The 15,866-nt window shown below is 43.5% G+C and overlaps 2 protein-coding genes across 4 annotated transcripts; both read right to left on the bottom strand.

Annotated features, from left to right (window-relative positions):
- Positions 1-882: 882 nt before the first annotated feature.
- On the bottom strand, positions 883-10,760 carry LOC135108054 (separin-like). Of its 2 annotated transcripts, XM_064018645.1 has the most exons (13): positions 10,624-10,760; positions 10,306-10,408; positions 9,715-9,829; positions 9,233-9,351; positions 8,370-8,503; positions 7,640-7,795; positions 7,087-7,248; positions 6,513-6,710; positions 4,649-4,744; positions 4,039-4,244; positions 3,729-3,896; positions 3,209-3,482; positions 883-1,884 (listed from the first exon to the last, which is right to left on the bottom strand). In XM_064018645.1, the coding sequence occupies exons 2-12, from the start codon at positions 10,406-10,408 to the stop codon at positions 3,233-3,235; spliced, it is 1,707 nt and encodes a 568-aa protein (XP_063874715.1). In that variant the 5' UTR covers positions 10,624-10,760; the 3' UTR covers positions 883-1,884; positions 3,209-3,232. The 2 variants fall into 2 exon arrangements, with proteins under 2 accessions (XP_063874715.1, XP_063874716.1); XM_064018646.1 differs by lacking the exon at positions 883-1,884 and having other exon boundaries at positions 2,735-3,482.
- A 2,027-nt stretch (positions 10,761-12,787) lies between these two features.
- On the bottom strand, positions 12,788-15,633 carry LOC135108048 (cuticle protein 6-like). Of its 2 annotated transcripts, none has more exons than XM_064018633.1 (2): positions 15,497-15,633; positions 12,788-13,899 (listed from the first exon to the last, which is right to left on the bottom strand). In XM_064018633.1, the coding sequence occupies exons 1-2, from the start codon at positions 15,506-15,508 to the stop codon at positions 13,360-13,362; spliced, it is 552 nt and encodes a 183-aa protein (XP_063874703.1). In that variant the 5' UTR covers positions 15,509-15,633; the 3' UTR covers positions 12,788-13,359. The 2 variants fall into 2 exon arrangements, with proteins under 2 accessions (XP_063874703.1, XP_063874702.1); XM_064018632.1 differs by having other exon boundaries at positions 15,450-15,566.
- Between the last annotated feature and the right edge of the window lie 233 nt (positions 15,634-15,866).

Raw genomic sequence — 15,866 nt, 5'->3', positions numbered from 1 at the left:
CCACCCGCCGCCTGGTACTGTACAGAACAGTAAGGGCGCTTCTTCCGCTCTCCCCTTCCCTTCTTCCCTTCTCGCCAACCTGCCAACAGACGTGGGGACTCAACATATGATATTACTAGCATGTGTCTTTGCAGTATCTGGCATCGATTTGAAGACTTTCCATTGCTAGTTTCCAATAGCTGCCACCTGCGTCTGCAAAACTTCGCATAAATCTGAGGACCTTCCTTAGTTTCCTATAGTGAGCAGCGGTGTCTACAATAGTTGGCTGGCAACGGTTTAAATTAAGTCTTTCCCTTAGTTTCCTATAGCTACCTCCGGCTTACCGCCTCTCCCTCCCTCACACACACACACATACACACGTCTTGCACCATCTCAGTCACCTTAGAGCTAGTTAAGTGGGCGCCTCTTCACCTTTGGCCGATCCCTTCCTTCCCAACCACGCCCGAGTCACCCTCCATATCTGTCATGTGACTGGCGATAGAATAACGGGTTGGCTCTCGAGGTGCGGTGAAGAAACCATTTCATAACGAGAGATATGCAGCGCATATCTGTTATTTTACAAGACTACTGATGCCTGTTACCCTGATGGGAAGTGAGATCAAAGCAAATGCGTGTTTGTAAACAGATCAACAAGTTTAGGCGTGTGAATTACATAATGGATAGATAGATAGATATATAAAGATAGGTAGGTTGAGAGGTGGGTAAGTACGTAGATAGATAGATAGATAGATAGATATAGATTCATTCCATGTTTTTTTTTTACAATATTCGATCGTCGGAGAAAGAGAGAGACCCTTCGTAACATAATAATACAAGAGAAAAACGCGTGGGAGGGGAAGGAGGGAGGGAGGGAGAGAGGGAGGGTAGGAAGAGGCAAGGTAAAGAGGTCAAGCTTATCAAGGGTGACACTCACACTTGTTAATCGTCACTGAGGCAGATACAATGTTGTAAGACACCTCTTGTGGGCCCAGAACAAAACATCATGAGTCACTCTGTAAGCAATGTTTCGCAAATCATCACATTCTCGGATGTTTCAGTGCCTTATCTAGAGTAGTTTTACCAGGATCAAGTGTGCTTTTACTTTTTTATTTCACGAGTCTTTACATGACTTTCGTGACAAGTTTTCGAGGGTTTCTCTTCATTAGCGGGGGAGAAAAAAGGACCTGTGGGAATCTGCAAAAATGGTTTCTTATGAGAGAACAGTTTCTCATTACGGATTCTTTATTCACGCGTTATCAGCGAATCGTGGCTTGTGCAGTAACATTAACATCCGGCAGAATGGTACATCGCTGCTGGTAATATTTAATTAAAGAATGAAAAAAAGCCAAACTTCGTCATCTCCCTTCATAAAAGTAGTCATAACTTCTGAAAGAATAAGATAAAATAAATAAATAGATCAATAAACCAAAATCAAAACTGCATCGTAACTTCTAGGGAAAAAGTAAGAATCAGAATTTTTTATGTAAGAGGAGCACTGGCCAAGAGCGAGAAAATGAATAAATAAAAGCCACACTAATGTACTAGTCCCAAAAGAGATGTCAAAAGTATCATCAAAATTGGAGGATAAGTGTCTTGAAACTCTTGAAAGAGTTCAAATCATAGGGAGGAAGAAATACAGAAATAAGCTTTTTTCTTAATTTATTTCAGCCTCGAATCATGACCTTTATGTTGTCACTGAGGGAGGTGTGAAATTCGGGTGAACAGTGGCCTGCATGAGTCAAGGCTCCGTGACCCTCAGTTCCGCTTTGTTGTTTGAGATTGTCACCTGCGTGGTGTCGCAGGCCTTTACATGGAGATGGCCAACAGCTCAGTCCCGCGCGGCCAGGGAGTGATAGACAAGGTATTGGCCTCTGTCCTTCCTGATTAGTCTCCTCTGATTAGGGGCTGGCGTCACATGAAAGAGTAAGCATGATTCAGCAGCTGATAGTGTTAATTATTACACACACACACACACACAGAGAGAGAGAGAGAGAGAGAGAGAGAGAGAGAGAGAGAGAGAGAGAGAGAGAGAGAGAGTTATTGGTTACCTTAATACTAGAAAGCTACTCCAGATTTCCCCTCTAGCAAGACCATATATTTTAAGCCAATCATTTCAATTTCTAAGAGGTAAGTGATGAGCATAAATTAATAAAATAGATTTCATTATAATTGACAAACTGATTCCATGAGAAAAGTAAATGCAAAAATAGATAAATAAATGAAATAAAATACACCAAGAAAGTTTCAAGGTACGAAAAGCTCCAGGCAAAGATGAGAGAAAAATGGTTAAATGGAAAAAAAAATAAAATAAAATAATAATATTAATGAAATAAAACTTAATGCCAAGTTTTATTATTACTCTTCCCAATTTCTTCTTTATTTCTGTTATTGTCCCTGTCAACTGTTTGCCCCTTGACCACCAGATGCCACAAGACACTAGTTAACACACCTCACTCCACCTGCCCACTGTGACCTTTGCACTGAGTCAGTCTGTATCCTCTCTCTTTGGTCTTATAGACAGTATCATCTGACCTCTTTTTTTCTTCCCCTAGTTGCAAATGTCCATATGCTGCATTTAGAACACATCTGATACTATATCTTATCTCATTAACTGCTGCTGTTTTTATATTGATACTTGGTAACCTTCAGTTTCGTAGTGTATTTTAATGGATCAGTTCTTGTAGTTTGTAGGCTATTACTTTGCTATACTAAATAAAGGCAAACTGCAAAACTATGGATTAATTTAAACTATATCATACATCAGTCTTTATTAACAAAATCACCTCTTTATATAAAAATACTTAAACAAAATAGCTATGAACAGTTTAACGTCCACAATACAACAAAGTGATCAGTTAAATAATGTTCATTAATCACTCCGAACATTTACAGGATTATGTTTTGATCCATTTACTGTTGCAAGTGATGCTCTCAAGGTTATCAATTAATGCTGTAAGTATGACATGACTGCAACACCTGTCAGGACTGATTCTCTCTCTCTCTCTCTCTCTCTCTCTCTCTCTCTCTCTCTCTCTCTCTCTCTCTCTCTCTCTCTCTCTCTCTCTCTCTCTCCCACCTCACCACAGCCCACAGACCTACAGTGGATTATGAAGACAATCACCACAGCCTCTCATTCATTCACTCTTTCTTCCTGAGTCCATAGCAGGTACAGCACCAAACACAAATCCATGTCTGAAAATCCAGCATTTCATCACAGCTGCACCATTACCTGTGGGCTGGCAGACCACAGGAGTCAGTCAGCTGCAGACTCATCACTGTGGACTAAGTGGAGAGGCAGGCCATACACACACAGGGCTGATGCCATGATGTAGTGCTTGGGGAGGTCACGAGAACGGGCCACCAGGAGGGCCACGTCTGAGGGCACATTGCCTTGGGCAGAAGTAGACTCCTTGAGAGAGTTTTGCAGAGCCATGATCATCTCAGTGGTGAGGTGATCTATTGAACGGTCTGTCACCTCCCATAGCATCCCCACCACACATGGGCTGCAGGTCAGGGAATGCTGATTAGTTTTGTATCAGTGGAGTGGCATCAAGTAAAGTAATTGAGTCATAATAGTAAGACAGCCAAGTATAACAAGTCTATCCAAGGTTAGTGCCAGAGAAATTATCTACTCTCTTGTGAATGTGATTATCAGCATGAATGTATGCATGGAGCTGCCTTGTCTTGGGTGTCTTCATCTAAGAATATCAATCTAGTATATCAACATACATGCTAAACAAATGTCCTACCAGTTGGCAATAAAGTAGTGCATCACAACACCCCAGGGATCCGGAATCCTGCCACGGGGCAACAGCCGCACTGAGCTGCAGCCAAAGAGCAGCACCAGTGCCCGGCACATCACCTTTTCCACCAGCTCCCCTGGCAGGTACTGACTCCCTGACCCATGTCCTGCATACCTGGCAAGAGAGTGAGGCAGTATAATTTGTGTTCATAATTTGTAATCTGTTCTGGTCACTCCCAACAGAAGTAGTGCCTGAACAGAATAGCTTGTCATACATGCATTGTTCCTTACTGTGGTTTGCTTGGGAGGACACCTACAGGAACACATCATTGCTGACAAGTGCTGACGAGAATTCCTGGTGTGATGGGACCCGTGCCGTGATGCCTGGCCAGTGGGTCATCTCAAGCACTCCCTTGAGGCGCTCTTGAGTCCTGGGCAGGTTCCCCTCAGGGTCCAGCAAGTAGAAGCCTTTCTTCACATCCACTCCCTGCACCAGCACACTGTCTGCCAGGTTGGCATGGTGCTGCAATGTGTTTTCATTAAGTGGCTTCAATATAAATAGCAAAAAGTTAAAGAACTGTGAGAGAAGAATTCAGTTACAGGAAGTGGATGCATATGGTTTATAAAACTTAGAAATATATTTTTAGTGTCAAATTTATATCAAAAATACTAGATTAACTTTACTCCAGTTTTTGAAGGTGAATGATATGAAATCAAGTAAATTTTCCCACAGAAGAAAACAATGATAAATGAAAGAAGTTAAACTAGTCATTAAAAACTCAACCAATGAAATGAGACAGCTAATTATGCACAAGCAAAACCATTGAACCTACAAGTATCAGCCATTCCGAGCTCAATATGGGCAAAAGATTAGAGCCTCGCTACATTTCTGGCGTCCCCATCACTGCCTGGTGGCTGGAGCCTCACCTCATAGAGCAGAGCCAGCATGCGCACACTTGGCATCCTGGTGACGGGCTGGTTCCTCAACACCCAGACCATCTCCCACGGCAGCACCACGGTGCTCTGGGGCAAAGTAAAGTCATCTAATACGATAATCTAAGGCTCTCACAGCTTCCATCTTAGTAACACAGATAGCTGGAAGACTAGAAGAGGGAGATTTCAAGACCCTTATCCTCCAACTCTGAATAATGCATCTACCTGTTCTCTTTAAGGATTGGCACCTCAGTGCACCTTTTCTTTTTTTGTATTTTCTTTATCTTGTTCTAGGCCAGACATCCTCTTTAAAAAAAAAAAAAAAAAAAAAAAAAAAAAAAAAAAAACACACAAATTAGAACACAAATGTAAGAACATAAGAACATAAGAAATAAGGGAAGCTGCAAGAAGCGACCAGGCTTACATGTGGCAGTCCCTGTATGAAACACACCTACCTATTTCCATCTGCTATCCCCATCCATAAACTTGTCTAATCTTCTTTTAAAGCTCTCTAGTGTCCTAGCACTAACTACATGATTACTAAGTCCATTCCACTCATCTACCACTCTATTTGAGAACCAATTTTTTCCTATCTCCTTCCTAAACCTAAATTTTTCAAGCTTGAACCCGTTATTTCTTGTTCTACCCTGGTTGCTGATCCTAAGAATTTTGTTTACATCTCCCTTGTTATAACCCTTATACCACTTAAAGACTTCTATCAGGTCCCCTCTTAACCTGCATCTCTCTAAAAAATGTAAATTTAACAGCTTCAACCTCGCCTCGTATGGAATACTCCTCATCCCCTGTATCCTTTTAGTCATTCTCCTCTGTACTGATTCTAATACACCTATATCTTTCCTGTAATGTGGGGACCAGAATTGCACCGCGTAGTCTAGATGAGGTCTGACCAGCGCCAAGTTTAACTTTAATATTACTTCCGGCCTTCTACTTTTAACACTCCTAAAAATGAATCCTAGTACCCTATTTGCCTTGTTTCTGGCTTCTATGCATTGTTTCCCTAGACGGAGTTCAGAGCTAACTATAACTCCTAAATCTTTCTTGTACCCTGTACCTACCAGAGTTTGGTTGTCTAATGTGTACCTATTGTGTGGGTTTCCTCTACCTACGCTAAGCACTTTGCATTTATTGATATTAAATTGCATTTGCCATCTATCCGTCCATTCATTCATTCTATCTAAGTCTGCCTGCAAGGCGATGGCATCTGATTCTGACCTAATTAATCTACCTATCTTTGTGTCATCTGCAAATTTACTAACATCACTACTAATTCCACTATCCAAGTCATTGATATACATTAGAAATAACAATGGCCCTAATACTGATCCCTGTGGCACCCCACTAATTACATGACCCCACTCGGATTTCGAGCCGTTTATTACCACTCTCTGTCGCCTGTTACCAAGCCATGACCCTATCCAGCCTAACACCTTCCCATCTATCCCATGTGCCCTAACCTTTCTCAGGAGCCTTTGATGGGGTATCTTGTCAAATGCTTTACTAAAGTCCAGATATAAGATATCATAACTATCACCATTATCTACTGCCTCGTACACCTTACTGTAAAAACTTAACAAGTTTGTCAGGCAAGACTTTCCGTTCGTGAAGCCATGCTGTGACTGATTTATCAAGTTATGTTTGTCTAAATGTTCCCTAATGTTCCTCGCTATTATTGACTCTAACATTTTACCTACAACTGAAGTTAAGCTGACAGGTCTATAATTAGACGCTAAAGTTTTATCTCCTTGTAAGGAAACTAAGACAATACCTTATCCAGCATGATAATTAAAGACATGACACAAACAGGAAACACACAAAGCTAAGGAAACTAAAACAATACCTTATCCAGCACCAGAATTAGAGGGTTCCTGGTGGCCTTTCTGAGAGGTGTGAGGACATCTTTAGCCTTCTTGATGGAGGAGCACACGTCCTTCACAACACGGCTCCTCAGCCCCTCCCCCAGCACGGCTGCCACCCCAGCACGGATCCTCTCCTCCACCTCACCCTCCCACTCCCCAACGGGACAACTGATGATGCACTAAATGGGGAGAAAGGTTAAAATATTTAGTAGTCCTTTCTGCGAGACAATCTGTACTATTGAGAAAACTCTAACTTGGTACTGGCATGAGTGATGAAAATGCAAAACCATGGGTGTGTGTGTGTGTTTTATTTACTTGAGGATTAACAATTTTCTATGCTGTCAAAATAGTTCACCAGTTCTCTGCATTTTTTTTCGTGAATTCTTTGTACCTGGTTAGTTTTCCCAAAAACACATCTCTACATAAAAAAAGTACAATAAAATGCTGCTTCTGTGTGTCAGTAAGAGTGAATCTGTGGGCAGAAAGTATGTGATGTGAATTTCTGAATGACACAATAGTACTTTTACATCAAAACACACCATGATATCCACTCACCTTAAGACACTGCTTCTGTGAGTCAGTAAGAGTGAGTTTGTGGGCAGAGACTATGTGTGATGTGACCTTCTCCAGGACCTTCTCTTCCTTAGGGTGCAAGGAGCCCACCAGCAGACAGCACCAGTGACGCAGCCAAGCCACCTCCATGCTCTTCACCAGGTTCTGTAAGTTGTCACCCCATTACAATACTGTTTCCATTCTATTCAAGTACTGGAGAAAGATGGGTAATAACTAATGAATTGATATGTAAATATATCTCCTTGATACAATTTGCTTTCTTGAACACACGAGGGACTAAAAGAAGGAAAAAAGAAAAAAATGTATACATCTATAGGGAAATTTTTCTATAGACATCATTTAAGATATGAATACATTACAAATTTAAGAAAACAAATATTTGGGCATGAAAACTATCAAGACTAAGAAAAAGATACAAACATATTCTCACAATTTCTTGATAATGAGAATACTTTAATTACAAAGGCATCATTTACATGGTTGATTCAAGACAAAAATAGACACAGTGATGCTCTTAAGCTACTCCTCATTTCACCTTCATCCTAAAATTCAGCGCCTCCTTCTTATCACCAATCCTTTGCTGGGAGTCTCCCGAAGTGCCCCCAATGAACGAACTCTTGATGTCACTCTTTATGTTCGTCATCTCCTGGAGGATGCTGCTGACGCTCATGTTCTTGGGTGATGCTACAGTCTGGGGAAGGAGAAAAGAGGTTAGTGTTTTGGTTATGAGAGGGAATCCGAGAAGGGCAGAAGTGTGTTAAATACAAGGGAATCTGAGAAGGGCAGAGGTGTGTCAGGGTTACAAGAGGGAATCTGTGTGTCTGTCAAGGAAAGATGCAATGTTTAGGGAAAGGAGATGGGGCTTAAGGAAGATAAATCAGGGGTACTTAAAGGATATGAAGGTTAGTTTGGAAAAGAATGTTTAATAGGCCAATTAAGTTATATTGTGTAAAGAAATCTTAGTAGTCAATAATAGTTACCTTCATGAAGTCTGTGTCACAGGCTGCTTGTGAGGAAAAGGGATAAAACTGCATCAGAATACTGAGGAAGAACATGTGGAATCTAAGTGAATGCAAAATGTAAATACAAGTTAATCAATCAAGAGAGAGAAAAAAATTAGGAAAAAGGGATAACTCCATCAGAATACTAAGCAAGAATACACAGAATCTAATTGAATGCACACCATAAGTGCAAGTGAAAAAGATTGAAAAGACGTATACTCTCAAGACTTCACATGAGGTATAGCAGCAGGAAGGGAAACACACCTGCACCACCACTGAGGGGCTCGGTCCACACACACAGCGGGACAGGTAGAGGCCAGGTGTTGTGGCTGGACTCCCCACTCTTCTAAAGCGCTCCTCACTGTCCTCTAGAGACGTGATCTGAACCACTGTCCACTCTGACCATTAAAGGGAACACTGTTAAGAATCATGTATTTTCTGGCTTAGTTTCTTTCCAACATACACACCAAATGAGAAAAATCTGATAGAATGACTTGTCCTTCTCCAAACATATAATTTGAACCAGTCAACTCTGACCATTAAAAATAAAATTCTGCTGGGAATCATGTACTTTCTAATTTAATTTCTTTCTAATATACACACCAAATGAGAAAAATCTGAGAAAGATTCATCCTCCTCCTCCAAACACATGATGTAAACCAAAGCTCCTTTTGATGAAAGGAACTTCCTATTAGGAATAAAATATTTTCTGATTAATTTTCCTTTGTAACATAAGGAACATAAAGAAAAATATGATAGTAAGACTTGTCACCTTCCAAACATGTGCAAGAGAACACTGTTAAGAGTCATGTATATTCAAATCAGTTTTTCTAACATGAATTAAAGGTGTAACACCTGAGGGTAAGGGAAGTAATGATTTTCAATACTTATGGTCTGTTAAAAAGCATCTGATAAGCAAGGTACCATTACTCAATGAAACAATCCAACACAGAAGACAACATAAATCAATGAAAATTAACAAAAAAAGCTTCAAGTGAGTTGCCACGGCTGTTTTTTTTTTTTTCTATTCTTTTTCATACCTACAATAATATTCCACCAGTAAATAGTACAATACTATTTAAGGATGTTCTACACACACACACACACACACACACACACACACTAACCTGCAGGCAGTTTCCGAAGGAGGTTCATAGTCTCCTCCTTGCTGGTGGTGGACAGGATGACTTTCTTACCCTCCTCCACCTCCTCAGGCAGCTCCACACTGGTCTCTCCATCCTGCAGCCTAGTGAGAGCAGAGTTCTTCATTAGTTCTTACAAGTGTTGTTAATTTATATTTTCTTGATTAGTGGATACTAAAGACTTTTTTGGAGTAAAACTAGTGTGAAAAATCTATTATTTATTACATCATTATTGGGTTTATTACATCAGAAAAGGGAAATTAGGGAAGCTGCACTCATCAGGGCTACATGTGGCTTCACCAGGAGCCATAATCTTGTCCATCCCTGATCTACTGGCAAGCATGAGTGAATTAACAAGATTCCTACAATCCTGATCTATTCAAACAAAGCTCACACGGTCACAATACATAACCTGAATGCAAAAATATATTCAAGGGAAATCACAAAAAATGTATGTATGAATTTACTTTGGTCTGTAGAGTCTCTGTGCCACTCGGTGATGGAGGAGGGTGGAGTGGGTGAGGGAAAGCTGGTGGAAGGCTTCCTCCTCATCGCCTGCCTCTGCCTCATTCAGATGGACTCCTGCAAGATATGTTCGTGATCAATGACAGTGGCGGTGCTGGTCTGTGTGATACCCTGGACAATCCTCAACTTTAACATCCCACTACTCTCTTACACGTTTATTTATTTCATTGTTTATTAACATAATATTACACAAACACACACTGTCACAGCATATACAGGCAATACAATACAAACATAAACAAAACAGCAAAAAAAAAAAAATCTGCCCCTGATCAAATATATATATATATATATATATATATATATATATATATATATATATATATATATATATATATATATATATATATATATATATATATATATATATATATATATATATATATATATATATATATAATTGCTTTAATTCACCAACAATTTCAAATCTGCATCCTTTCTACCCGAGTCATCTATCAGGAATAAAACTTGAAGCCTACAGTACTAGTCCAGTGTCTCAGGGCACGGGAACGATAAGACAGAAGAGGCAGTACCTGAGGTGAGGGCACTGGGGAGAGTGGAAGTCACCTGCGTGAGGGAGGTGGCCCCCAGCTTGGCAAGGATCTCGTCTGTTAAGCTCCTCACTGTCTGCGTCATCTGCAGACAGAAATAATTATATTCAAAAGACTTATGTTGTAAAATGTGCTCTTCTGTACAAAGCCACTTTTCAAACAGTGAGAGTTACGGTCGGCCTGGCATCCTATTGTTCCTGCTGTCTCGGTCGGAGGCTTCATTTGTGTCTAGGTGAGGACGACAGTCCTTATCTAGGTAAGAATCTATTACCTCACAGCCACAGCACTTCTGCTACTCACCTTCACACTTTGGCACTATCAGGTTTGGTGAGGCACTCTTGGATACAGTCACCAACAGTCACCTCATAGCTATGCAAGATGTGACAGTCACCACCACGTCTCTCCAGCCTCTCCTCGCCCTTTGAATACTGTTTACATCCTGCTCTTGATCTTGATTATGTCGGTTACTTGAATCTTACCTATTTACTAAATTTAGAGATTCGATAATTATAATTTCCTATTATTTGGTTAATTCTGAGAAGATTTTACCTAATGTGTTTTTTTATCATAAACTATTAACTTCAGAGACATTCATTTTTTTTTTTTGAAAGCGCAAATCGGAGTTTGGTTAGGTAAATACTACGCATTTACTATTATAATAATCTACTATTCTTCATTGCAGACTCATCGAACGAAGTTTATTTGTTACATTTATATAAATATCTTAGAAAATTGTGAATGTTTCCTTTTTCTTTTTCTTTTCTTTTTTTCAAGGTGGATTCAGAAGTTATGCCTTAATTACTGACTTTTTTTTTTCATCACCAATCAGTCTTTTCGGGAGATAATAGTCTGTACATCTCAAATAACTTCTCTCATGTCTAGCTGCCAGCATATTCCCATTGCATTTCCGACTCATGTTTCGATAATGTGTTCGAGAAAGGCTTCGCACGAGCAAGGATTCGGAACCGTGACTTGAAGTGCACATGCGTAATAAGTTCGTAACAGCCAATGAGAAAATTCGTGAAAATAACTGACCAATCATATCTTTTTATTCGGAACTAGGGATGAGGATGGGGTGGTCTCTCTCTCAGGTTTGACATGTATATCAGTCAGTCGCCATGTTTAGTTGCTTCCAGTGACAGGTCCTAAGCTTGCATTGAGGGAATAGCCGTGTTTTTTATGACGAAAATGATACTGCAGTGAATCGCCTAAAATCTCACGATCTTATTGTTCATGTAGAGTGGCACGAGTGTTATAAAGAGAGTGATTTAGAGAGAATCAAGGGTTGTGGCACCGGTCAAACATACAGTTGTGTGTTTGTGAGAAAGGAAAGAAAATTCACCTTACATAAGTACAGGACGTGACGGTCAGTGGAAAGTGAAAATATCAGTACATTTAAAGCCAGAAACGATAAACATGAAGGAGAAAAACACAGAATAATGTAACATGAGCTGAGACTCCTTTGCCTCTTTTACAACAACTAAGCCGTGAACATCCAAGTCGGAACTCGGTGAATATTAATGAGTCGTTCGGCTCCCAATTTATTCGACTCCTGCCCTCCCTATAATGTTAGGGAACTGGTGGGAAAGCGGAGTTGGTAAATTACTAGATTAGCAGCGCGGCTCAATTTCCTACTTCACTGGGCCAGCAACCAAGTCATCTGTTCGTGAGTACCATTATTATGTTCTCTGTTGGTGATGCCATCACCGGGTTCTTAACTAACATGTGTTTTCTCAGTTGATGATGCAGAATCTTTAAAAAATGCCACTAGAATCATGAAATCACTTTTGAAACACCAGTACACTACCAAACATTTGGGAGAGCGCTTCACTAGATTTTTTGAAGCCTTGCGAAGTTAGTAAGTTTCAAGCATGTTCTTTCCTTTACTCTTCATGCCTCCTGCTTATTTTACCAATTCATTTTTCTATTTTATATACGTAAGAGAGTGTCTGGCCTTAGAAACAAAAAAAAAAAAAAAGTGAAAAAAAGGCCCACTGAAGGTGTCAGTTCCCAAAGAGAACAATTAATATAGTAATAAGACATATTGCTTCTAGACTTTCTTTATAGGAGTGCTGCCTCAGAGCTGGGACATACTTAACTTACCCATAGACTTTTCTGTCGGGGTGTCAGTGTCCTGTCAGCTCATTGTAGGCGTGATACACAGCTCGGTTCAGCCTCCCTCGCCCCTCAGCCCTCTGTCCATCTCCATCTCGGCATGATGCAATTTGCTGAGTTTTATCTCATACTGGAGGCTACCGATGCATACCAAGAAGAGTGAAGGAACCAGAGAGAGAGAGAGAGAGAGAGAGAGAGAGAGAGAGAGAGAGAGAGAGAGAGAGAGAGAGAGAGAGAAAGGGGGGGGAGGGGGAAGGAGGGTAGGTGCAGGAATGTTTAAGAACACAGTCTACTGGGCATCTGGGAGCATATGGCGTGATTCAGGCGAGTTTTGGAGAATGAAGTACACTTTTGCTTATAATGATTTTATTCGAACTAAAATCTCACAACAATACATCTTACTCGTAGTAAAGGGCGCCAGGACGGTGAGGCCTCGACACCCCGGGCGCGGCGGCCAGGGTGGGGGCAGACTTAGGGGCAGCTGGGAAATAATACTGCTTTTGGAGCAAGTGAATGCCTCCTCAGGACTATGGTGAGGACAGCCGGGCTACAATAAATAACCTATTATCTACATGCAGAGCCCAGCCATGGGGGAAGGGGAAGGAGGGAAGGGAGAGGGAGGGAGAGGGAGTACCACCTTGAAACTCCGCCATCTAGGTTTGGCTGATTGTCACATTGCCAGTCATCCGCCGCAAAGGTCACGCTTCCTCCCAGGCAGCAGAGAGACTGGTGCCCGCTGCACGCGCGCTAGCAGGCTTGGTTCCTGGTGGGTCCGGAGTGGGCGCTAGGTAGGGGCGGTGAGGGGCGGTGGGGCTCTTAGGAAAATATGTGAACGAGTGGTGTAGCGAGGCGTGACTGGAGGAGTTGGGTGATAGAGGAAAGCGGGTGGGGAAAGTATGACGTGGGTGGAGGAGGCACGGTTCACCTGCTCCGGGCGGCCTTCACCTCCGCGAAGGCCCGGAGGTGGGCAGCGGTAGCAGCCGCCACTTCGGGCGTTGCCTGCACGGGCTGCGGCAGCAGGGAGGGGGAGGGGTCCTCTGGTAGCGGGGCCGTGGGCAGGTTCGTGGCCTCTACGCGGAAGCCCTTGTGGTCGGCGATGTAGTTAGCAGTCTGCAGCTGACCGTCGGCGTCCAGGTAGGTGTAGGAGCCCCGCACGGCGCCGTCTGAGGTGCGCACCTCGTGGGCGGTGGAGGCGTCGCCTACGTACCCGAAGGCGTACTGACCCAGCTCGTCCTGGCTGTGGTATTGCGTCTTGAAGATGGAGGGCCCGGCGAGGCGCGGCGGCCGGAGGGAGCGCCCCGAGCCTGGCGCTGCCGGCAGCATGTTAGCCGAGGCTGGAGCACGGAAGGCGTAGGCAAACCCCGCAGCGATGCCTGGGGAATTTCCTACTGGGCTGAACTGGACCACCGTGGTGGGCCGACCCAAGCAGGCCGGCCCCAGGGACACCAGCACCAGCAGCACCTGTGGACAACAATACTTTCATTACTATCACACCGTGAGCACCACCACCACAACCCCATCATGCTGCATGTGTGTATATTACTGCCTACCTGTGTGGCCCCCACGTGTACCTGACGCTGACCACGCCGCCACTCCCATCCCGCTGTTGGGGTGTGTACTGTGCACCTCCACCTCGCCACTACGGCCAGTCATTACACTGGAAACTATAAACACCACATCATGCACAAATTCATGATAGTCTGTCTGTCCCACTATCCTCATCACCCTTATCCTCCACGAGGAGCGTCTCCTCCACGCCAGCTGACCGCTGCTTCCCTCAGAGCGTTGTGCCCCGCATCGTCACCTCCCCGCCACGCCACCGCTCTGCCCAAAGGCCTTGGGGTCCACGGGGTCCGGGACAGTTTTATTCACCGTCAAGGAAATGTCACCTTATGACCTATTTTATGTGTCACTGCAGGGGATAAAAACAGCAAGGTGGCGGCGAGCGGCTGTACCGCTGCTGCAGTCACTCGCCTCGACTCTTGCTCCCTGCCGAGCTCCCTTCCTGGTGTGTGAGTGCATGAGTGTGTGTGTGTCAACACTTGTCTGGATGACCCTCAGTTGAGTGATTTTTCAGCGACTAGTGGACGTATTACTATGCTGAAGTTGTAGCCGTCTCACACGCCATTGCTAAAGGCCCCTGCAGCATCCTGGCCAGTCGGAGGCCTCTCGTACTGGACAAGGCTGCCTCCGCCATACCTGGGAGGCAAGTGACGCTTGCACCACGCTCTGCTTCTTCACATTTATCACACAACAAAATTTATTAATTCTAATTCTAACCTCGTAGCTGCATTTTGCATTTGATATTTGGGACGAAGCTGCTCGACTGTTGCTTCAGAGTTGAACATTTCGCAAATCGTGAACAGTTACCTCAGAGATCTTGCTGAGCAATCTGTGAGAACCTAAGGAAGCGTGTCCATGTGTTTCCTATTCCTAAGTGTGGAAAGATGAAGCTGCCACAAAGAGAAAATTGTTCCGACAAAACCCTGAACAGAGGCAGGAAAGCAGCGTCTCTTCCGCCATCAAGTGGCGGCGAAGGTTAAGCGGTAGCGGGGCGCCGCCTGCTGCTGGAAACCGACGCACCGCACACTGATGCGGCGAGCAGGGACGGTGACGTCCGCGCGGCGTTCCTATAGACTTGAGGCCGAGCTAGTCATTAAAACATTGGTCGAGAAGACATGAATAATCGAGGAATAAAACACTGCTAAAGACGAATAAATAGCAAAGGAGGCGAGAATGGAAGCAAGGCAGGGAGACTCCTGTAAACACCGTCGTTACTGCCACCACCACCGCCACCACCACCATCTTAAGGTTGGCTGGCAAATCATTTATCCTTGAGTGTTTACTTGATCCTGACACTTTCACTTGTACAGCAGCACGTCCAGCACGGCAAGATCCTTCCTTCCTTCGCTGCGGCACCACAGCCAGCCAGCCTGACACACACACACACACACACACACACACACACACACATGCACACACGCACACACTGCCACACGTAGCACACGCACTCCTTCACTCGCGGCGTAGTAAACAAAGTGGAGGAGTGGGAGGTTACCAGAGCCTTCATAACGTTCACTCGCTGACTGCCTGGAGTAGACTGGTTTCTTCATGCAAGGCAGCCTTATATAAATACGTGGCCTCGACCACGCCCTCCCCGACCTCAACGCAAGGTAACCATACTGGCGCGCATTTTACACACACACACACACACACACACACACACACACACACACACACACACACACACACTAACCCACACATTAACTATCCATCCACCTGGTTAGTCTTCCCTCTACAAACTGATTATATCTCTGTTGCGAAGGAGGGAACGACAGTGTTAGGGGGAAGGAAAGGAGAGAGGGAAGGGAGAGAGAAGGGGGAGGGACTCTCGTCAGGGTCAGGCAGCTTATACTCCCATCTCCCGT

This window comes from Scylla paramamosain, chromosome 16 (genome assembly GCF_035594125.1).
Source record: "Scylla paramamosain isolate STU-SP2022 chromosome 16, ASM3559412v1, whole genome shotgun sequence".
In the NCBI taxonomy this organism is placed as follows: domain Eukaryota; kingdom Metazoa; phylum Arthropoda; class Malacostraca; order Decapoda; family Portunidae; genus Scylla; species Scylla paramamosain.
This window is presented reverse-complemented; position numbering and strand designations above follow the sequence as displayed.

Bases quoted from the DNA above. Each gene is read 5' to 3' on its own strand.
- LOC135108054 (XM_064018645.1), bottom strand. From the start codon at position 10,408: ATGACGCAGACAGTGAGGAGCTTAACAGACGAGATCCTTGCCAAGCTG. The intron at 7,796-8,369 runs GTGTGTTTCCCT...CTCCTTCCCCAG, and splicing joins GCCCCTCAGTGGTGGTGCAG to ACTGTAGCATCACCCAAGAA. The intron at 3,897-4,038 runs GTAGGTGTCCTC...CTCTCTTGCCAG, and splicing joins GTCAGCAATGATGTGTTCCT to GTATGCAGGACATGGGTCAG.
- LOC135108048 (XM_064018632.1), bottom strand. From the start codon at position 15,551: ATGAAGAAACCAGTCTACTCCAGGCAGTCAGCGAGTGAACGTTATGAA. The intron at 13,900-15,449 runs GTGCGTGTGCTA...TGTTGTCCACAG, and splicing joins ACTACGCCGCGAGTGAAGGA to GTGCTGCTGGTGCTGGTGTC.